Here is a 24,683-nt window from a genome sequence, read left to right on the forward strand (position 1 = left end):
CACGCACGCACGCACGCACGCACGCACACACACACACGTGTATATAAGAACTGATGCTAAATGTGCGAAATTGAGAAATAGATTCTCCAAATTTTCTTTAAAAAATATACGTTATTATGTTTTCCTTATTTATTTAATAATATATAATTAATATAAATTGTAATCTATTTAATAATTCAAGTAAGATAACAATAATAAGTTAAACTAACTGCAATATATGAATAACATAAATAAGTAAGAAACTAAATACGATCGAAGTTAGATTTTAGTCCATAATAATATTTCTATGTAAATTTTAAATACATCTTTTAGTTAAATAAACTAAATTACTGTCAGAGTTGAAACGCAATCATAAACTGTAATTGAAATAATATCACAAATTAAATTGATCGTCAATTTAATAATGATATGAATAATCTAATAATAAAATTCTAGTGATAATAAAATACTGCAAAGAATTTTTATTATTGCGAAAAATATCAGTTCTAATTAATGCATTTAATATTCAATCATTCCATATGCGTAGCTGATAAATTTTTAAATTGGCTAGATTCCTGTTGCATAAGTTATCTAGTCAAAATCATTTTTATTCATTGAATCATAATACGAACTAGAATCTTCTTCAGGAAGTCATGTAACTTTGCAACTGAAACAAATGTATGAACGCGAATATCTAAAGAGCAATGAATTGCGTTATCTTAAATGCGCCATTTTTATGACGTGCGATGACTCGCTTGTATCCTTTGCAATCGCATCAGCAATGAAACGACTAGCGAGGAGTTAAGTATAGTCAGGTACGTGTTTTGACGTATGTGTGTGCTAATGGGTTGCGTAAGCGAGACGAGTCACTACGTTTGCACGTCGATGCTTGACAAACTGCACGTTTCTAATGCACTTGGTTGCATTAGCAAGCAGCGATGGTGGCGCGATATTTCTTCCACCGTAACTCCGTTTATATAGACTGTGCAGTTCTACTTAGCACGTTTGTCACGTCCCGCTCAAGGCGATCAAAAAAATTGAGAATTGGTTGATTGAGACATTGGAGCATGACGCAATATTGTAATTTGTAATCTAGTACATTAGGTATCTATATCTAATTTTGATTTAGGAGAGCTCTGAATCCACTTCAACTATTCATGAAAAATTAATATGGTTACATATAATAGAAATCTAAAGTATTTAATAAATTAGTCGTAAAATATCTGTAATATGTACTTTAAAATTATATATATTACGATAAAAAAAAATTAACATTTTTTTCATAAATTTATTGAATATCTATTCCAGAAATGCCTTTTTTTACGTTCTCTAAAACTTTTTATTTAAAAATCTATACTCGAAGTATGTAAATATTTTTTACTTGTAACTTTACACTTATTAATGTGTGTTAGTAACTTTGTTGCATTCCATTATATAATATGTAGGTACATTGTTTCGTGAAATTCATGTTTAGAGGAAGTTGCACGTCGGTCATAATATTTTTCAGGACATAATATGCATTCACATATATTTTCAGTGATGTTAAAAAATTAATTTTCTCGTGCGCGGTAGGGCGAGACATTGTTTCGTTTCGCATCGTGTCCTTCCTACGGCAATGCGATGTCGTTTTCTATTCCGCGAAATACAGAGCTCTCGAGCGTTTCTCTCAAAAGCGCAACTTTACGAACTCAGGAAAGTTAAGGTTCCGTGCGATGCGAAAAGACATCGCGTCAGTGTGTCAGTAGACCGGCAACGAAACGAGTTTCTTACCCGACATTTAAACGTAACCGCAAGATACGACTTCCTTCGCTATCACGATTTGGAGTATGTCTTCGATCTCTTCAATCTCCTCTTTATCAATAGTTCATATGCATTCGAGAGCAAATGGAAATTACGAAATCAAAGTAGAATATATACATATACGAAATTATATGTTAAAATGTAATTACATATTGAATGTAATATGTAATTATATAAATGGAACTTGTAAATTATATATAAATTAAGTTTTGATGTGTTATGCAATTTCTAAGAAACAATAAATAAGACAAAATAAAAATATGGATTTATTATATATATATATGTATAATACATATATACAGGGTGTTTCCAAATTAAATGGCAAAACTTCGGGAGCGTGTAGAGGAGTAAAAAACTAAGAAAAAAAGTCCTATAGACATATTTTGTTCGAAATGTGCACCTCTTGCAGCAATACAAGCATTGCATCTGTCAAACACGGCTCTTGTAGCAGCCAGGCCTTTAAAGCATTACCGTTGCAGAAACCGTATACAAAAACCATATCAGCATATTCACTATTAGAATACGTACGCGGCATATTGCAAAAGACAAAATTCATCTACTATTAAAGGCTTTCAAAGAGCGACTGACAAATTCATAACAGAAAGTGGAAAATGTAATCAAATATGTCGGTGCTAGATATGGCAAGAAATATAAACATTTTTTTTCGATTTCTCTGAAACGGAGCAAAAACGAGCATATGTCTATAGGACTTTTTTTCTTAGTTTTTTACTCCTCTACACGCTCCCGAAGTTTTGCGATTTAATTTGGAAACACCCTGTATATATGTACATTCTGTACATATATATCCACATTTTTATCAGTCTGCATCTTATTTATTGTATGTATTTGATTTAATTAGATGCTTAGGCAATATACGGGTTAAATTAGAAAAAATGACAGTGATTATATAAATCACTAATTTCATTTTTTATTTCAATTATTAAACATAGTTATGTCAATTATTAAACGGAATAAGATACTTAAATAAGTAGATTTGTCTATTATTTCAAAACTTGCGCAATTTGAGAGTTTATGTAATGTCATAGGACAACTCACGAATCCAAAATTGACGATAATGAGAGTAGGTCAATTAAAGGTCGGTCAATTAAAAGTCGAGGTCAATGTTGGAGTCGCAATTTCGCGGTTTCGCCGGTTACGTTCCGCAGAGAAATGAATTGGCAATGACAGGGAGAAGGCGCCTCGTTGCTTTACGATTTGCATGCGACCTAGTCTCAGCTGATCGAGATGTGGTCATTGGCCCCAGCACCAGTCTTCGCATCGTTTGGCTCGTGTGCGATAAGCGGCTGCATTTGATTAAAGTGCCTTGTCTGTTTTGTCGTTTTGTGACTTTGACTTGATGATTATGCAAATGATAAGGATGAATTTGGTTAAATTTCTGTAGGAAATAACTTAATAACATGATGTGATTTTATTTCATATTTAACTTTTCACATTTACTTTTCTAATTTTAATCAATTTCTCTTTCAACTCTCAATATATTACTATGAAGTTTTATTCTTATTGTAAAACTTTTATTTCGATATATCTTATCGTACATCTTACAGTTTAGATAAAATCATATCGATATCGAGTTTATTTTGAAAAGCTATTTGAAAATTGTTCTTTTAAGAAAAGATAAAGAAAATAATCGAAGTTCATATCTCTTATTCAGAACTATTTTATAATGTATCTTAATTGAATCATAGTTGGAAAAAATATCTCGTATTATATTTGAGGTTGCTAATAATTTTCCTAAATTTAAATTTGAGGTTAAAAGAAATTATTTTTTGTCATCTTCAAATATAATACTGACATTAATTTAATGGAATATTATATATTGAACGATTTATAATCGAAATAAATCGATAGAGTTCATATCGAAGGAAATACAGAAGTAAATCGAGGAAACGATCCGAACTGATGTAGTAAAGAAGGATTTCACTTGTGACACTTCTTTGCACGTTAACTCACATGTGCATGCGTGTTCCGCTTTCACTCGTATCGCTAGTCGTGCCGTCCCTGAAAAATCACGTAATTCGTTACGGTCGGCGAATTCCTACCCAGCAAGCGCGACTAAATCACTGAAAAATAGAGCGCTCTGCAGACATATTTTTTTACTATTCCAAGCCATCGCAAATAGCAATTTCAATTTCCATCTGTTATTCGACAATCATTTCAATCATATAATAATTCATTCCGCTTTATCTGCTGCGTTGAATTCTTCTCTTTGTCGCGTTTAATGCTATAGATTCATTAATTTTCAGCTTATGTATTATAAATATATTTTATAGATCGTATAATAGTGTATGTTGCATGTTCGTATTTTCGGTTTTCGATTTTCGGTAATCTTTTATTATAAGCAAAATAATATTTTTAAAGTTATTTGTTAAGAATTTATATTATTAAAATGGTAATTTAAATGTTAATAAAATATAATATTGTTAAAAAAAAAGTACTACTATTTTTTTCTACAAAGAGAACAAAATTTGTCTAAATCGAAAAATCTATTAGTAAATTATTATTACTTTTTAGAAGTTTAAATAAATAGTGCATTATCTATTTACGCTTTTGATCAAAATAATCCGTCTGTGGATAAAAATTTTCAAAAAGGTTCATATGTTTTTTCTATCTTTTAATAATAAGAAGAAACATTTATTAAATTTTTATTTACGTTTTTATTTAATAACGCAACATTAAATATGTGGTAGGTCAGTTTTAATATTTATTTACGCGATATGAAAGATCTGCAACATATGAGTGAGATAAAAACCACTCACATTTAACATTAGATATATGACGCAAGTTCCTCAGTACAAGCTTTGTAGTTTCATTAGTTTATTTCAATGATGATCAATGATGTACCCATAAGAGAAAATCTTGATAGAAGGGAGTTGTAACGAAGAAGAAAAAAAGAAAAAAAATAATTCTGCGCACAGCATTTGTATGTAATGCTTGTTTTTGTGGCCGGTCATTGCAGCCAACAGGCTCCAGAAATTTATCAATGGAGACCGTTATTACGCGCGCGTGAAAAAGAGTGAGTGAGAGAGAGAGAGAGAGATAAAGCAGGTTAGTAAAAACTGAAGGCTTTGAGAAATCCATTTCAGCTGGTGATGTGCAATATTTATTAGAATAAACATTAGGCTCTGTCATCATCGTTATTTTTTTACAATTTTAGTGAAGATACCAAATCATTTACATCGGATAATTTTGTGTTGATAATATCACGAATTTTATCAATTTCGATAAAATCATAATCAATTAATATAAAATATTGAATGTGAAACTTGAGTTAATTAATATTGCATTGAACTGTTTTCATTAATTTTTTTATGATAAATAATATTTTCAAGATTGTTTTTAAAGATGTTTTGACTATACAATATCAGTTAAAAATATCAAGGTTGTGGCACACAAAAAACTGTAAGACAATAAGGCGTAATTGATAAGCGAATTGGCCAATCACAGTTGAGACGTAAAGCAATAATTAATTGTAAGTAATAGCACATCTAAAATGTTAATTTGCTTACTGCTTACATCTTTCTGCTGAAGTTTTTTTGTATACTATAGCCTTCTGCCAAAAAATCAGCTAAAAAACCAATATCAACCAACATCAGTAAAAAAATTTTATTATTAAACGCCTTGAAACAAAAACAAAACGATACATTATTTAGTTTTTAATGGTTTATGGAGTGGAATTATCATATTTTGCTGTACTTTTATACGTAACTTTTTAGACAATAAGTGGCGCCAAATAAAATTTTTGTACGAATATTTATTTAAGTTTTAGTAATGCATTTGTAACGTATACGTCTCTAATTTGAACGTTTAAATTTATCGACGATATATGTAGATATAGGTATATCTGTTATTTGCATTTGTTTATTTGGGAGATTTTTAGAAATATATCTTGGAATCAGGAACATATAGCGATTTGCTTTGGAATTTAAATATAGCGAAGAAGAGGAAAATTCTTTTACAAAAAATAATTAATGAATTCTTGGCATGCCAACTTTATCTTGCGTGTACAAATTTTGATCTATTTCTAGCATTTCATCGCTATTTTTATACTATACGTGGTTAGTAAAGCAATTATGTAAAAATATCTGATAGTACACTCGAAGGGACATTTATCTTGATATGCTCAAAGAGAGTGTATTCGCATGTAGTGTATAGTATATTTGTTATCCTTAAATGGGTCATCATTGATAAAGGCTTGCTAAATATAGAAATACCAGTCGTCTAGCAGCGATAACAGTTAATGAACTCGCGTTTAAGTCGACCATGACATGCGCCGATCTTTAGATATTTGCGGTCCTCTTGTACACTCGCGTCATATATCACGTGTAAACAACGTAATCATCTAACGTTTACATGATAATGCATTTCACGATACAGAGAATGATTACTAAAATTGAATGATTATTAAAATTGATAAATAAAATCTTACTATAATCTTGGAACCGTAGCTAATGTGTGTAAAACACATAATGTAAATTATATTAGAGAGAACATAATTGTGTCAAGTTTTTTACTTGTATCATTTTCTTGTAAAACTTGATATGCTGTAATTTTATTTAGAATCGAATCGTCATAAATTTTTTGAAATATTTAAAATATTAGATGCATTGTTAATACGTTTGAGAAATTAATCAGTTAAAAAAATCTTTAATAACTTTTTGTATAAATAAATGCTGATATCATACTTTCAGTCAAATAATCTTTTTAATGATTTAATAAATAGTTGCATAAATATATGTAGCTAATTATGTACAACTCAACTGTCTATTTGATATTGTGTACAAAAATTAATACAGAAATCCTGGCAGATATGTCTGCCATAATGTAATAATATTGCTGTATAATGACAGCTAATCTGTATTAAAATGTAATATATAAATTTTACGATGTTCATTTTAAATATTTTATCTTAAAACATTTATAATTTGCTTGATAATTTTTATTATGTAATTTATAAAATATTTGTTGTATATTTAAAAAATTCCTTTTATTTCCGATAATATTTAATAGGTTACCAAAATTACACGTTTATCACTAAACATGATAAAATTTATAAGGAATTTTGCAGTAAAATGTAACGAAAAATTTGTTCCGTGTAGTAATAAATATTGCTAGTTTGGAAATGTACTGACAATGAGATAGTTTGCCATACATTATTTGCCATCTATTTTCACATTTAAATATTTGATGCAAACATGCATTATCATACATTAAACATATTTACTACGTGTTATGAAAATATAAGTATTTATTTTTTTATGCAGAAGAAATCAGAATGCATAGAATTAGACTCTAATCAGCTGTGTATCAGTTTTACCTCTTCTTTCGTCTCTATTTCCTGCCTCATAGTTACGCCCACAGGCACGTAGTAACTAATAACTAGAAATTACACGAGAGTCTGACGTGGATGTTCATTTGATCGACCCAATAACGAATACCCGGCATTTCGACTCGGTGGCCGCCAACATTTCGCGATCACGGTCGCGTAAACGCGGCACAACCCGCTCGTTCGTAACGCAGTACGCGCAAATTGCAGGTGAGTGCAATGGCTACCGTCAGACCCAGTTTATCTAATCAAATTGCAATCGCTCGCGATTGAAAACAGGTGAAGGCCGAATTAACGTCAAGACGTTAATTACGCTCGCATTATGTCGAGAAAAGGATCCTCGAGGATGTCGGCATCAGTATATGTATATCGCCCGCTTGCGCGCATTCACGTGTCGTTTTCGTTACGCAAGTAATCCTTCCGCCGCGTAACGTTGGCTGATGGAAGCAATCTTAGTTGGTACGATGACGTCAACCTTGAAATGGACGTCAGTATTGCTTTTCCTTTGCGTCCTCCTTGCTTAGGTTGGTGTGAAATTCCAGGATACGTGGCATATTATCGCGCACCGTTTATTCAGGACTGCATTCGAGAGGCTGCATCGTTTTACAGACCGGTACTCTACCGGTTACGCTGATGTAAATTAACGCTAATCTGTGGTTAATTAATTTCCCTTCTGTGCCATAAGCAGAACTATTATAATGTGAAAAGAGACATTCAATCGATCATCAATCAAACTCGATTAACGACTTCGTATTACTTATGATGCGAGATTCTTGAAGATAGATTAAAATGATTGAACTTGCCACTTCATACTAATTCTTCAAAGAAATCTTTCTATACTGTTTTTTGAGAATTATATAATTATTGCTCATTATTTCTTCTAAACAAGACAGAAATTAAAACTGAATTTTCGAATATTTCACAGGATGTCACAGCAAAAACATATTGTTTCAAAATCAAATGTAGACAATTCTTAAACAGCCATCGAGAAGGATCTCACTGTAGAACGGTATCGCGGAACGCAATATGCAGTTAGTTTACGCGTTGTGCGATTATGCGTTCCGAAAATAGCCAAGCGCGGTAATCATGAATCGTTGTTTCACGGGAGGTAATCATTCCGTTCTATCTGCTGATGTAACACGCGAATCATCATTCCTTTTTTTATTCGATGATTCCAGAATTCGCAATGCTATTGCACTCGACTACGTCCCCGTTCGAGGCGCACGAAACTGACGGCCTATCCTTGAACATTCGTTCGCAATAACACTGGTTAACCTGTGCGAAACAACGCCCTGCAGGCATTTGCGTAACGCCGCGCGCGAAACATAGACATGATCTCGGCAAATTCGTAGAACAATTATAAGAATATCTCGTTTGAATACCGATGGCCATCTAATTATCCTAATTATAGAAAATATAGCATTTGTTATTTTTAGTCACGTTATTGAGATTATAACTGTGTATAAAGAAATTTCATAATTATATAATTAATTTATATTTATTAAAGATATTATAAATAAAATATGATACATCTAAAGTGTTGTTTCATATTTTATTTTTTGATACAATTTACGAATACTTTTAATTATCTACATACAGGTTACATATAAATTAAATTTGTGAAATTCCATAAATGTTTCGGTAATAATTATAAGGTTGAAATATTCTACTCGAAATATTGGATAAAAATATATGAAATACTACGTATGTAATATATGAACATTCTTTATGTACGTAAAACGTACATTCTTCCTTTTAACCGTGCAACAAAAATGTAGGTCAAAAATATTATTTAAGAATCGGACGACTCAAAGTGCAGCAAAATATATATTGAAGAAACTTGTGACATTTTTCCATACCTATCTGCGCAATGCATCGCAGGAATCATGTTTGAAGTCACGACGAAACCGTATCCTTCAAAGGTACGTCGAGTTTTAATGATCGCAGCGAAGCAAAGTATGGTCGTGGTATGTAAACGATATTCCAAAGTAATTTTAGTCGTCGCGAGGAAAATTGGTACCCGTACCGGTCTCGATATTAAAAATGTTATCATACGGACAGGACTTTTATCCCCCTGAAATATTTAAGATACTCGCATTTCATAAGCGAACGTAACTCTATTTGATCTAAATGACTTTAATTTTAATGAAACATATTCAAAGAAATAATATAATCTAAAGAAGGAATTTTTTATTAAATTTATTTTGATGTAATTTATCAGACTGAAGATTAAAGTAATAATTAATGAACATATTAACAATGAAAAGTATTTTTTAGTAATTAAATTTTAAAATTTTTAAGAAATTATTTTTTATTTTTTTTTCATAAAATGAAGAAACATAATAATTGTAAATTTTACTTTATAGAAACCTTTTCTTTACATCTTGAACTTTTCAAATCTGATCGTAGAGTCTGTATGCACAGACTCTATCACGATCGCGGAAGTAAGTAGTAAAAATATTGAGATAATTCTCTGGTCGACAAAATATCGGCGGGTAAAGTCGAAGATAATAATGGCACGAATCTTGAAAATAAGAAGCAGCGTGCACGAAAGGAATCTTAGATCATATCTAAAGAGGGAACGTTTACCCTCGGAGATGCAACCGGGCATTTCATTTAAGGGAACACCGGCGATACTAGCGAAATGTTTCAGCCGAATCAAATCGGAGAGTCGGTCCGCACGAGAGAGCTTTGCTCTCTTGTCTTGCACGACGAGGCAAACGGTTTCGCAGAAAGCGGCTATCTGGTTGCGCAAGAAGGGATTGCGATTACTCTTTGGTTAGGCTCTCGACTCGACTCGTTGCTGTATGTCCCGCACGATGGTACCGTACGATGGAATAGCCGCATACCGTCGTACACAACTGTGCACACAGCTATGCGTGGAACAGCTACCTGTAGCGACTCATTTACCGGCTCGACATTGCTCGATATTTAGCCTCAGATACATCGAGCGCAATTTGAAATTAAAGCGAAAAGCTGTAAAAAATAGAAAAAGCTAAATGATAAAAAATATGATAATTTTTTACAGACACTGCATTTTAAATTTGATCAAATTTATTAAATTTATTAAATTTAACAAATAAATATTTAATAAACAAAATTCAGTCATTAATTATTTAATTTATAATTGAAAATTATCTCAATGGAGTCAATCCAGTCTCTTAACTATCCTTGTATTTCGTCAGATTAGTTCTAGTTGGCATTACTGATGTGTACTACTTCAGAAATTTGAAGCACTCTACATAGTTTTTAAATAAAAACACTATTCTTTATTAATATAATTATTTTATTAAAAATATTGTAAATCAATTTTTATTTCTGAATGTATACTATTGGAATAAAATTTATGATTGAAAATAAACTTTTGTATATTTACAACGTTAATAAATAAAGTTGAAATTAACCTTTTATTACTCGTGTGAGATCTCCAGGACACCCCCACCTTAGAAAGTTAAATATACATGAATGCGCGTTATTTATACACATGTTTTTTAAATTATTTTACAATTAAAAAAATTATTTTGTATTTATCTGTATTTAAAGGGTGTACAGAATAGTATCAATTTTTATTTAATTATGAATCATTAAAGAAAACAATAAAAATTAAGATAATATAATATAATGTTGGAGTGACAGAAATCCCATATTACTCTACACGAATAATGTGTAGGACTAAATTTTTTTTCCAAAAAGAGGTTTTGAGATGCTCCAAATTTTTGAGTGGTAGTGTATAAATATATTATTATTAATATACGAGTACATAATTTTATATACTATGTGCGTATATTTTTATATTATTTATTATGTAATATGTATAAAATTATTTAAGTATGGAAGATTTTAAACTATCGTTTAAAGGTCTCAACGGACATAAATGCGCCACGTAATGTCGTCACGCCGTTATCTTTTGACTGCAATATAGGCGCGTACCTCTTCGTCCATCGTCTGTCGAGTCGTTGCGAAAGCAACTTTACGCGACTTATTTTCAACGTGCTCATTTGCGCCGCATATGTTCGCCCGCCCGCGAAGAATATTAGCTTCCACCTCGAGTGGAAGTACGCTGAGAATTCATACGTATCTATGTTGCTAGGATTCATTACATTCCGACTGTATATTCGTTGTTTACGTTCTGTAATATAACAGCACTAAATTTTTATACTCATATGACTACTATTGATTAATTGCTAGATAGACAATACTAATTTATCATATTATTACGAAATAATTTTAAGTAACTTATTACAAGATATTATATTTCTTTAATGTAATTTTCTATATTGTCTTACAAATTAAAAGTTTAGTTACGTATTTTTACATTATAGTAAGTTGTTATGTATCAACTTCATAATCTCCGAATTTCCAAAAAATACAGGTTCTATAAGTATTTTATATATATAAGTATTGAACGTAATATTTCTTTGAATAATTACATACAAAATATATCATATAATTGTAAATTTATATTAAATGACACGTTAGTGAATAAAAACGTATTTAAAAAATAGATATAATTTATTACAAATTATAAATCATGGATTGATGTGTCGATCATAGTTGCAATGGACATAGAAGATTGCATAATATTCGGACTTTGTATTTAAATGTTTCTTTTCGCTAGACACTGAACCTTGGATATTTTATATATTCATTAATGATAATTTATAATAAAATGTTGAAGATCATAGAATTATGCAAATTCATTCAAATGATTATGTTAAGTTGATTTTAATTAAGCTTGAAATAGTATAATTATTCGTTGTTTACGTTCTGTGATAAATGCTAATAAACATAATTACACGACAGTAAAAGTATATTTTCGTTGTCCTTTTCATGTATATAACAAAAGATATTTTATTTGTGCTGCATTATTATTAATATGCTTTTTCCTTTAAGACTCCTGCTTTTTTCTGTTTATTAAAGGATCATCTTGGATTGTGATGTCAGAAGTGAGAAAAATACATAAAGAAAATTCTTGCAAATTATATTAAAATATGAGTACTATTTAATAAAACAACATTTGCAATCAACAAAATAGAATTGTCAAATATGCTGTAAATTTCGCTTGTGTTCCAGTGATCAATAAATAATCATGTATTTGAAATTGAATTATGTCTAACTAGAAAACGAAACAGGTTATATGACAGCTGTCGAATTGAGAGAGAGAGATGAATATTTTATTCTGTTCCGAAATAAAAGTTTTCGATATATTTTATAAGTGTACTCTATCAAATACAAACGTTTTATTGAAAAATATTTTTATTTTAATATACTTTTTGTAAAAATTTTCATTATATGTTTTCTCGTGTCTGACGTCATCAATCTGAAGATCCGTGGTAAGTGATCACGAGCCTTAAAAGATGGAAAGAAATAAAGGAACAACGTAGGAAAAGCCTTCTCACACAATTTTTGATGATGGCATATCTTGCATGTAACTTGGCAACACGTTAATGCGTCTATTGCAACAACCAAGGAGCGATTACGGTTAAACGCGTATGGTTAATCGAGTAATTACACGATTATCAGGACCGATGATTATCGGGCAATCGAGGCGATCGAGTTCTTGTTCACGGCTTGCAATTTCGCGGCGTGAGCAAAACGGAGAAATGGGGAAGATTTCGAAGGTCGGGAGTGGCCACGAAACCGGTGCTGTTCTCACGACAATTTCATTCTGCAAAGAACGTACTGGTTGACCCATGTTTTACATATTCATAGAGGTTTTGCATAGCAACATGCATATGATAAGTAAGCGGTATAGTCGGAGATTAATGTCCGCTGTGTGTCTGCATGATCCTACAGACGTAATAACAGCTAAAAGAATTTTGCAGGCTAAAACAATCATTGCACTTGTAGAAACATAGAGTATTAATTTTTTTTAATAAAAGTGAAAAACGTGGTCATATCTCATGAAAGTAAATTTTTAATTTTACGACAATTGTGTAAATTTTAGTTATCATTTGCAATACGTTTTTTTTATGTAATATTTTTTCATCTTGTTTTTAATGATAAATAAATTTTTACACAAGAATTTGTATAATTTTATTTGTATTAAATGCATAATATTAGAAGTGAATTCTATTGGAAGAAATTTAAATAAAATTCAAATAATGGTCTTTATAAAATAAATGATATATGTACATTTTTTCTAAGGTTTGTCATGTATGAATGGAATAAACATTAATGTGTGATTAGATTTTCGTAACCATAAATAATCGATGCTGCTATTTTGCATGGAGATCAAGTAATGTCGTAAATATTAACCATTATGCAAATCATTGCTAAGGTATCGAGGTTGTAATATCATTCTCTTTAAAAGCTCGAGCGATTATGTTTTTATACAATGTCAACTATTAATAGAAAAAATTCGATTAAACTTATTATCATAAATGTAAGTTTCAATAATAATATTAAACTTGTATTATTACTCGTACCGAATAAATGATATTTATATCAGCAAAATTAAATTTATGAGTTTGCGGAAATCAAATTTATGTAAATTAAGTTAGTAACAAGAAAATTAAGTTTGTGATGAGAAAATTATGTTTATAGAGCATAGTATTTGCATCAAAAGCGAGAATTTCTATAATTATATCACAGATTTGATTTACAAAATACGTTTATGTATCTATTATTTTCAAAAGATTTTCATGTATTTTCTCTTTGATATGATTAATCGAAACTAACTATGCACTGATTTTAGAAAGGATAACATTTTCAGTTTGATAAAAAGATAATGAAGAGAGAGAAGCAAAATAATACGACTAAAATATCGATCTTCATTTCAAAAATGACACTATTCAAAAACATGATATTCGAATATTATTATAAATTAGTTAAGTATATATTATTCTATTAATCTTCAAAAGTGAACTAATTTAGTTTTATAAATAATCATCAAAATTGTTACAATTCAAAAAGGATAGTTTAAAAAAAAATCATCAAAATTGTTACAACTCAAAAAGGGATGTTTCTTAAGAATTGTGAAACTGAAATAACATTTGATCATGTTAAGAATTTCCTTTAAGAATATATTCCTTTTGTTGATATTATTTGATTAGTCAATAATTTTCTCTCAAATTGGGAAACACTTTTTCCTCTTTTCTAATTTAAGAAACTTAATTATTTTTTAGTTGTTTTTCGAAGTAAAGGAGTGATATCTAAGACAAGACCAACGTACGTAATTGCAACGTCATGAATAGCGTTAAAAGAAAGTAGGCCACAAAAATTATTTCAGTATTCGAGAAGTCGTCTTTGTTGAAGCCCTTGAAAGTAGATGATTTCGTATGCAAAGAACGTTTCGGAGTTTCGTCAGATAAAAAGAAACGGGCAAATATGTATGCGCTGATGATTTTATGAGCAGAAGTATATTCTTGGAAGACAAAGTAAAATACTAATGATGTAATGTTATCAAATATTATAATATGCAAAGTTTAAAATAAGATAGATTTATAAATAACGTAGCTTAAAGCGTAATTTGTAATAATAAGATGACTTTATAATAATTTATTAGAATAAATAATTATAACATAATAAGCAAATTTAAAGCGTTAGAACAATAATATACAACATAATCTAAACATATTTTAAATTTGTAATTAAGAAAATTTGGCACCTTTTTAAATTCTTATTCTATTTTAAATAACAACATTTTAAATTATATTAATGATTATTATTTCTATAAAAAATATAATATATACATATATATGTATAGAGAAACTTTTTCTTGTTTAATAAAAAAGCGAACATCTTTACAAAGAAGAACGAAGAAGGTAACTTTGAAGAAGCGGTAAGCAGAACGAATTGTACATCGAAAAGAGGGAGACTTTTCCGGTGAAAGGACGTGCAAGAAGACAAGGATAGCATAATGGCTTTGACTACAGGAACTAACCGGAAGCAACACGAGACACCGGATCCCATACAAATGCCCAATTAATGTACCCGCTTATGGGTCTTCGTAGTCTACTAGGAATAAACGCGGTACTGGTAAACTTCGTCTACTATTCCGGCGTGTATGAGGCATCATTCGTATCCTTCGTATACGTCCTTAACGATGATACTTGGCTCTCGCAGTCGCGATCCACGATTTATGGCGTCATTTGTTCTCACCAGCGGTTGTGCGATCGCGAGGAAGATATTTGGTGGTCACGAGGGTGACAAGGGTTTCCATGAAATGTATGTTAGTCTCTGGTAGAGGATTCAGAATGGCAATTCTCAGCTCTTTCAAAGCTTCGTAAAATTCATTCTGACGAAATTAGTTGTTTTGCTTAACTGTTTATAAAAATTTCTTAAATAGAACTACTTATTGTTAGGTCTTCTGTATTCACATAAGTTTCTGTTTACAATTGAATATATTTTCGTAATAGAAAATGATTCGTTTATTCAAAAATTAAATTATTAAAATAGATGTATCATGTCGTTCTTAATAGAAATGTGTTTTATAAGAAACATGTTGTGTTGCTTTCTAAGTATAAGATTGAACATATTCATATGATAGTAAATGTGCTGTGGAATAGAATGCGAACTTCAATCTAATACTGCAAATTATGTTACGCATGGTTGAAATGAAAAATAATACTCTGGTTTCCCGGCAAATAATTTAAACGGGAATGAGGACAGTTATACAGGCTACACTATGCATGTGCTAAGACAGTTTCGTTCGCAGGTGCCTTCTCTAACTGACTCGTTTATCACTGTCTACGTATTAATCACTGTGACAGGATTGGTTTGTATTTTCATTGGACCGCAAGTTTGCATCACTGCATTATGACTACTGTCCGTAAATGTCACTCCATAAAACAGAACAATAATTGTCTCCTTTGTAATTCCGTACATCATAAAGCGTAATTTACGGTCTTACTATTGCAACCGTCAAAGCGTTTGCTAATCGGAATTCCAAGCTGTCTATAAATCGCTACCTATCTCTGACGTCATTTCCTGGGAACTTCGTCTGCGACATACTAATGACTGCATAATTGTGACCAAACGCGAGGTGGATACACCTGTCGACACATCGGTTGCCAGATTGGCTTCAAGATGTGTGAATTTCTTTCAATTCCCGATTTAATAATTTATTTTTAGGCGTCCTGATCATAATTTATCAGCATTTTAATTCATATAGATCTTTTCTTTTTTATAATTATATTTAAAAATGCTTGAAATCCATGTTTTTATAAAATTGTTTTTCCTTTACAGATAGTTGTCTTTATAACTAAAAGATTCACAGATGCTGTTTCATATATAGCAAATCCGTAGCTTATTCTATAGATAGAAAGCAGTTCATGCGCCTGGCATATGTGAATCTGTAAGTGAATTAACGCTATCAATTCTTATTTCTTGAAAGAAATAAGTGGCCTAAAAGCCGTAGCGCTAAGAGGGCAAGAATATTCCTGGCGCGGCTATGCACTACACAGTGAATACGAAACCAGCAATGAGACAAATCTAATCCTCCTTAGTGGCAAGAAGCCAGGTTTAATGATTATTAATAATCAGTATTCATAGAGAAGCAAACGATTATGCTACTCGAGAAAAATGTTTTTAATTAAAACTCACGTTTTGCAAACTTTCTCTTCCTCTAAATAGCTTTAGGTATAGCCGTAAAAAGTCACCAAGAGATAATCTCGAGATACGTTTCACAGATATTCCAGCAAGCTTTAAAGTGAATGTTCAAAATTTAAATCGGCTATCCAAGATAATGAGAATTTCTTAAAGATAAGATGTGTACATTTTATATTTTCAGTGATTTTTAATTTATATCTTATGTATTTTGATTTTTTAAATTAGTTAATATAAATTATTATAATTTTAAAATAATTAAAAAACGAAAAATTAAATTCGTCGATTTTTTATTCAAGTTTCAATCTTGAAAGTTATATGACTAAATTTTTAATTTATTCTATTTATACAACAAATAATTTTATGCATTACCCTCTATATGTATCAGATCCGATTAAATCATATTGGATTATGCAATTTTCTTCCAAAATTGAAAATAATTCTCCTCGGACACAATTAAGGATTACTTGACGACTTCATTGTCATTTTTGTAACATTTTTAATTTTGAAGTTCCATTTGGATGTAATAACTCAGGATCTTCGACAAATGAAGCTTTAGTCTTAAAAATGAACTAACGAAAATCATAGAGCACGTTGTACTTCCGGCGATGCGTAGCGTGCAGAAACTCGTTCTTCTGCCGCATTTCGGAAAAGGCACATCGAAACGTCTTTCAACACGAAATTCCAATACTCTCTCGCTTGTCCGCATTTGCATGCATGATCCTAATCTCACGTTGGTCTTTTTTTCCGGCCTGTAAGAGCGTTGGTTCATTCGCAACGTCTCGCGCTTCGGCGCATCGTGCCGCGAAAAAGGCGAAATCGAGTAAGAAACGATGGCGTGGAAGGTTGCTAGTTGCATATCGGAGCACGACGATCGATTTGAAATGTCTGGCTCGGATATTCGTTGGAAAACTTATCACGTTTCGCAGGCTGCGATTTAATTGTACAAGTTGTGAATGGGCCCGTGAGATGCATAGAAGGAAATCGAACACAAGCGACCGCGTTGGCCATCGGTTGGCCACAAGCATTTCGTTTGTGGAAGTCAGACACCTGTTTGTATCGAACTTCCTCGCGGATACGAGTAAATTATCATTAACACTGACTAATCTTACGGAATGTAAACAAATTGCTTTTCATCACATGAAGCTAGTAAAAACAAATTATGTTAGCAATAATTCTCCGATGTTGACTTTGATAACGACAAAGATTATTTGATATAATCTATATCTATGATATTCTTATCACACATTATAAATATGTTGTAAATTTTACTCAACACTTGAAAAATTATCTTGTACAAACGGTATAAATATAAAAAAATTTATTTAATTATTTTAAATTTTATTAACATTTTAGGGTAAGGTGAATTTAGAGCTGATAATTGAATAGTGCATTATTCCACAGTTCCTGTGGAAAACAAACTAATAGTAATTATATCAATATTATAACTTCTCACTCAACAATGTAAATGTAATATAACACATATTGTATATAACAATTACATCGTTAAACAGGAAATTGTAACACTAACGTAATATTACTGTTAATTTATGTTCTCTCTGTGGATTGCTTTTTACATAAAAAAAGTGTGTAAATTACATATCTTTCGAATTCTAACTAATAATCGAACAATTGTGCAAACCATTTTGTGCTAGCATGAAAAGCTGCATAGTACTTGTAATTTATAATGACTTCTATATTATTGTGTTCGTTTATTATGCAGATCTTATAAAGCTCGATCGATAGACTATGCGCAATACTTTGATGCACGTATTCCGCGACGACGTGCCGCAGACATCCTAACGGAATATTCGGTGCGATGCAAACATTCCAGCAGGCGCGATCTGCATCTCATATCCGCCTGCATGATCCGACGTTGCGTCGTATCTAGTTTGCACGTGAATTACATTACAAATGCAGTTACAGAGACCAGTGGCTTGGTATCGCGCTCTTATTTTATTCCCACGTTAATAGCCTTAAATGTGATTACAATAAGCTCGACAGTATCCCGACGGCACAGTAGTAGAGGCATTATCTAGAATTAGCCATACTCGTATTGTTATAGATATATTGTATAGATATTGCACGTATTTCGCATATACGTATATAGAACTTCTATGAAATTAGCACTCTATTTTTAAAGTTTCGATATAATTAATAAGGTTCTGACTCCGAGAATTCTAAAGATACTGATACATTTTAAAACAAATTCTATTGCGATTGACTGTGAGAAATAGAAATCCAAATTTACGGTGACTATTTCATGTTTTTATTATACGAAAATTGACTTATTAACATTTAGAAGTACGAAATTATGAACGACGGAATTAATTGATTCTATCTCAATTTTGGCAAGATGATTAACTTATATTTTCTTTCTTTTTTTTTCGTTTTTCGTTTTTTCCTTCACTAATTGTTAAAACTTTTCTCCTACAATCTACTTGATCAATAATATGTATAAGTTTCTCTTTTTTGTTAAAAAATCACACCTATTATTTTTATATGTGAATTAAATCGACGATACCAACAGTTTCGGATGTCTCGTCTTTATTTCGTATCTGACCACGACTTCACTCTTGATCGATCTCGAAATATTCGTTACGCTGACTTTCGCACACGGATAATATCCGTCCTCTTGGTAGCAATGGGCGAAAAATTTAGGTCCGTTTAGAAGGAAAAGGGGAGGGTATAAACCAGCACCTTCGGTATTTAATAAACATTCCGCGAAAGCCGCAGTTTCGCTGGAACGCAGGAGGGGTGAAGAAGAGAGGAGAATTTGTCTTCCGCCCCCTCCCTCCCCTCTCCAGCTGGTTGCCTTTTTACACCGTATTTCCCCCACGAAGGGAAAGGGCTTAAAATTTTCATTCGATTTCCGCGGGAAATCCGATCCGTCGTTGGCAACCGCGGGTATCCAGTCGCTAGGGGCTGCGAAATTAATTAAATCGTTAACTGCGGACGAGTTTGCTGTAGTCTGGACCGATATATTCTGCGCTCTTCTCATCCTTTCTGCTCTTCCCCGCGGCACGGATCAACCTCTGGGCAAACCTTGATCCCCTGGTCTCAGTATTTTTTTTTTTTGTTATTTTTCGGACGTTTCGGTCAGACACAACCCCTTAAATACGTTTCGTTAAACGCAAAGAGGAAGTTTTTATCCGGATAGATTGAATTGATGCAGGAATCAAATTTTTCAAGCAAAAGGCTTTGTTTCAGAATTTACAATTGCTCTAAAATTGGTATCGCCGTGTCAGTATCATTTCTATAACATACCATAAAAATAATCGGAAATAATTGGCATGTAAGGCCTATAACGTTATAACTTTATTAATAAAAAAGTTTGTTATAAAAGAGAGAAGAGAGAGAGACTATATTATAAAAGATTATATATTAAACTAATAATACTATCATTATTTAAATGTAATAACGAATTTCACAAGGCAATATATTTTATATTATATATAAAATTTATATAATTTATTAGTACAAGTCTTTATTATAAAAATAAATTGTTATTCTTATTAATATTGTTTAAATAAATAACGAATTTCAAAACAGTACATTTTATATTATTAATATCTCTTATATTTCATTATACAGTAAGCATTACAAAATGCAGTCATGGCATTATTTGTCAGCATTATGGGCCGTAATTATTTGCACATAAAGCGTATTGGTGATTTCCGGAAACACGATCATACGCAATTGTACCGTGAATTTGATATCAACTTCCATGGATACATTCCACGCACTATAAATCGATGTATTCTCGATTTCAATTCGCTCTATGGCTACGCATAGTTTGAAACGCAGCATCGAGTTCCTTTGATATCGCGCGAATTGGATAGCAACATTTGACAGCGAGCCACAATTTTCACATATTAATGCTCGTCGTGTTTAGCTCTCTTGTTGGCCGGCGAATTTGCATAGTTCGATATTAATATTAATACATTAGTCCACATTATTAGGGCACTGAAATATTAATTAATATGATGCGAGTCACTGTTGCATATCTAATACACGCAGCATTTATGCAAAAGTGAATACTCAGAAATGATAATACAGAGCCAGGTTTAATCTTTGTAGCAAAAAAATTCATATATACTATAGATTCCACAAAACGAAACGTTATTATCACATGGATTTTATAATTACTGAGCAAATGTTGATTCCTAAAACTTATTTGTATATATGTATACATACAAATTATTAATTAAAGCGTACAACTTCATTAATTTATAGTTTTGAGAATCAAACTTTTTAATAACAAGATAAAAAAATTTGTATCCTGCATCACCTGAGATAAAAAATAAAAAAAAACTTGCATTGTGTATAATACGTCATAATTTCAACGCAAAATTTTATTATTTTGATTTTTTTAATGCACACCACGTTCTCGCAGAATAAGCGATGTATTAACACCGAGAAGATCCATAAGAGAATTGAATACGCGTGACAGGGATGAGAGAAGCGAGGATAGACTCGAGAGATATATTCGAGTATTTTGCCTAGCCTATCCCCCGCGATGCCGAATTTACATAAGCGGCTTTTCTCTAGGTGAAGCTTTTCTCCCGGTCCTAAACAAATATTGACCAGGTCGCCTCTTCCATTGGTCTGTACCGTGAAATGGCCCATAGCTAGCCACTGTCCGCATTATCCGTAAACGCTTATTAAACGGTGGGCGAGATGGGAAATCATGATGTCACTTGTAACCTCGGCTCGAGACGACGTGAGTCAAAGTTTAAGAACGTAATATCGAATAAAACACTCAGGTTTTTTTTTTCAATTAATCGATGATACTACTCGCAACCGAGAATATTAGATAGTAATTGTTAACCTTTAATCTGCAGAATATTAATCCTTCCTTCATTCATGACATAGAATATGTCATGAATGATAATTGGTTATGAATGTCATTTATAAAAGTTTTAATGAGTTCGCTAACAAGTTTAGATAACCAGAACTTGGTATAAAGAATAGGAAAATAGTTAGTTTTACGTAACGCTTGGTAAAAGAATTTTTTTCATGTTTAATATTCTAATTCTTTTGATGTTATGCAAACTCTATTACCATAATGGCACATGTAAAGTGCTGATGCTACTTGTGAAATAATCAATAATGATCCTGACTATTATAGTCATGATAAACATAAAAAGTAGAAAGAAGAAAAATAGGGAAGATTATATCTTTAAATTATCTTCGATAATTTAAGGTATATATAGTACATATAATTATAGAAAAATATCAGTTAATTGAACTATCTAGTTATAAGAAGCGCAATAAGAATGAGTCATGCACTTAATTTATCTACTACGTAATTTCCCAGTAATAGTATTCTGTAATAGTATACATTCTGTTAATGACAATTGACTGTAGCTATTTTAATCATTCGATTGTATGATTACTCAACCAAACGTTTTCTCACTAACTAATTAAGTACATAATCATATCAAGGATGAATAATCACATATTATCTAAGGCGATTGTCTTCCGGGTGCTATTATTGAATTATTAAGATCGTACATATTACTAACGAAATACGCTTATTCATTTTTCATGATGATTCTATGATGACGCGACACTGTGCAAACAATTGCTAATGAAAATTATGTTTTATCATTACAGAACGCAAACTGTTCGTTGGGATGCTATCGAAAAAATTCACAGAAAACGATGTTAGGAACATGTTTAGCGCTTACGGAATGATCGAGGAATGCTCGGTGCTGAGGGACAGCACCGGGAAAAGTAAAGCCTGTGCCTTCGTTACCTTCGCTAGTAAGCAGTACGCGATCAATGCCATCAAAGCTCTGCATCATTCCCAGACAATGGAGGTGAGTACAATTATAAACACGATAAAGGAAACATTTACGAGGGTCGTCTGAAAAGTTTTAAGCCTAACATAGAAACAAGTAATTTTTCGGTCAAATTCAATTTTATTTTTCCACATAGTCTCTCTTTAAGTCGATACATTTTTTCCAGCGATGCTCCCACCCCTTTAATCCATCCAAATAATACTGAGCGTCTTGCTTTGCAAAATAGGCGTCTACGGATGCGATGACCTCGTTTGATGAAAATTTTTGTCCTCCAAGCCAAACTTTGAGCCTAGGAAACAGAAAAAAGTCGGTGGGGGCCAGATCTGGTGAATACCTGGATGGTCAATTAATTCGAACCGCAATTCGTGAATTTTTATCATGGCGACTGCTGATATTCGATTTTTTCCATTTTTATAAAAACATTGACATTGACTGGCACAAATGACTGTCAAACAACAACTAAGCGCCGGAAGTAGCTACAATTTTCGCAGGTATCTTTTAAAGTATGTACAATGTACGATTATAGTACCAAAATTGTTTTGACGAGTAATGCCATCTTCATGTTGAGGCTCAAAACTTTCCAGACGACCTATGTATATATATTTTATTGTATATAATATTTTTAGATACGACCTTATACTTGAAAGTTAAATAAAATCGTGAGCTTAGTTATTAATTTTAAAATAATTGGAGTTGTTAATTTTGTAATTAGTTAATATTCCTAATTTTGAAGAATAAAAAATTAAGGATTTTATATAATTAATGTAATTTAATCTGTGTGTCAAAGTATAGAAATTAATCTTGATATCAGGAAGTTCTAAGTTTTATGCGTAAAGCATGGTAACTAGTGTACAAATTATTAGATAGTTTACTACAACTTTAACAGCTTTGCTATAGCATCTTGATTAATAATCGCAATATCGTCATCTAATATTCTATCTCTAATAATAAATTGAGAATACAGTGGCAACTTTTCGTACAGGGATGATGCAGCTTTTATAAAAATATGACATATTTTATTCATTTATTTACTTCTTTAATCGTGTATCATTCATTAATTTATCATCCAATGATAATTTCATCTTTTATTCTTCCATTGACTTTTATGCATCTACGTTTTCTACAACTAACTAAAAGATAATAATGAAAACTTCTTTGAAAAGTTGCTTGTGAAAATAATGAGCCAATGAGGACATGCAATCTGCTCTCATATTTATGTTGCAAGAAAGAACTGGGTCGTGAGGACTCCGATCTTTTAAGCGGAGAAAACAGTGTCGGGAAGACTGACAGATGACGACACAAAGCGGGTCGCACACAAAGTCTTCGTAGATCGTTTCTTTTCATGGCAATTCAACCGAGTCGTCGGATGTATTGGCTCGATGCCATTGTCACTCGACGAAACATCCATGTGTGCATTTACAATCCGAGTAGTCACCTCAGTGAAATATACCGATTTAACTCGGGGTAACTAAAACCGAGCGAGAGAGTAAAGACGGCCGAACTGGTCGACACTTTGACGATTCAAAGCTCGCCAAGCTTTTCTATTCCCCCTTCTTTCATTGCTCCATACTACCACAGCTATTTAAGCTTTCGCAAATGTAGAGAGAGAGAGAGAGAGAGAGAGAGAGAGAGAGAGAGAGAGAGAGAGAGAAAGAGAGAATTATGGACAGGTAAATTACCGAATCTCCATAGAGAGTACCGCTCGAAAATCGTAAAACTTATCAATATTATATTGCGATATTATCTATTTATATGTTAAAAATATAGCAATTAAATTATATGTTAAAACGAATATTCTATCCTTTTGCTATAGTCTCTACAAAAATTTTCACAAGGAAATAATGGATTCTGTATTGATTTGCGATTTCCAAAAAAATTTATAAATATTTTTTCTAGGTATAACTGATACTTTCTTAAATATTATGTATTTGATCTTAATTATATTATTTAATTTAAAGTGAAATATAAAGTTTTTTCGTTTATCTGTTTATATAATATTAAATATTCAAATATCTAATTAATATCAAGATATTTCCTTTGATGCAGCCTCGCGGTATTCAATTGTTAGATACATAGTTTTATTTCATTAATATAAGAAATACTCATTTAAATACTTAACAACTTCATTAATCACTTCACGAGATATATTTAGCTACGATACGCCTTTGCAATGTACTATTTCGAATGGTAAACGCGTGTGTGCC

The 24,683-nt window shown here is 31.6% G+C and overlaps 1 protein-coding gene across 1 annotated transcript in view; it reads left to right on the forward strand.

The window, feature by feature from the left end:
- Positions 1 to 24,683, forward strand: part of LOC108726391 (CUGBP Elav-like family member 2) — a 512,320-nt gene that overhangs the window by 472,404 nt on the left and 15,233 nt on the right. The window contains 1 exon segment of the mRNA XM_018453913.1: positions 22,292 to 22,497. Coding sequence (XP_018309415.1) covers positions 22,292 to 22,497 — 206 coding nt within the window.

Source organism: Mycetomoellerius zeteki, unplaced genomic scaffold (genome assembly GCF_001594055.1).
Source record: "Mycetomoellerius zeteki isolate Tzet28-1 unplaced genomic scaffold, Tzet1.0 scaffold415, whole genome shotgun sequence".
NCBI classification, from domain to species: Eukaryota; Metazoa; Arthropoda; class Insecta; order Hymenoptera; family Formicidae; genus Mycetomoellerius; species Mycetomoellerius zeteki.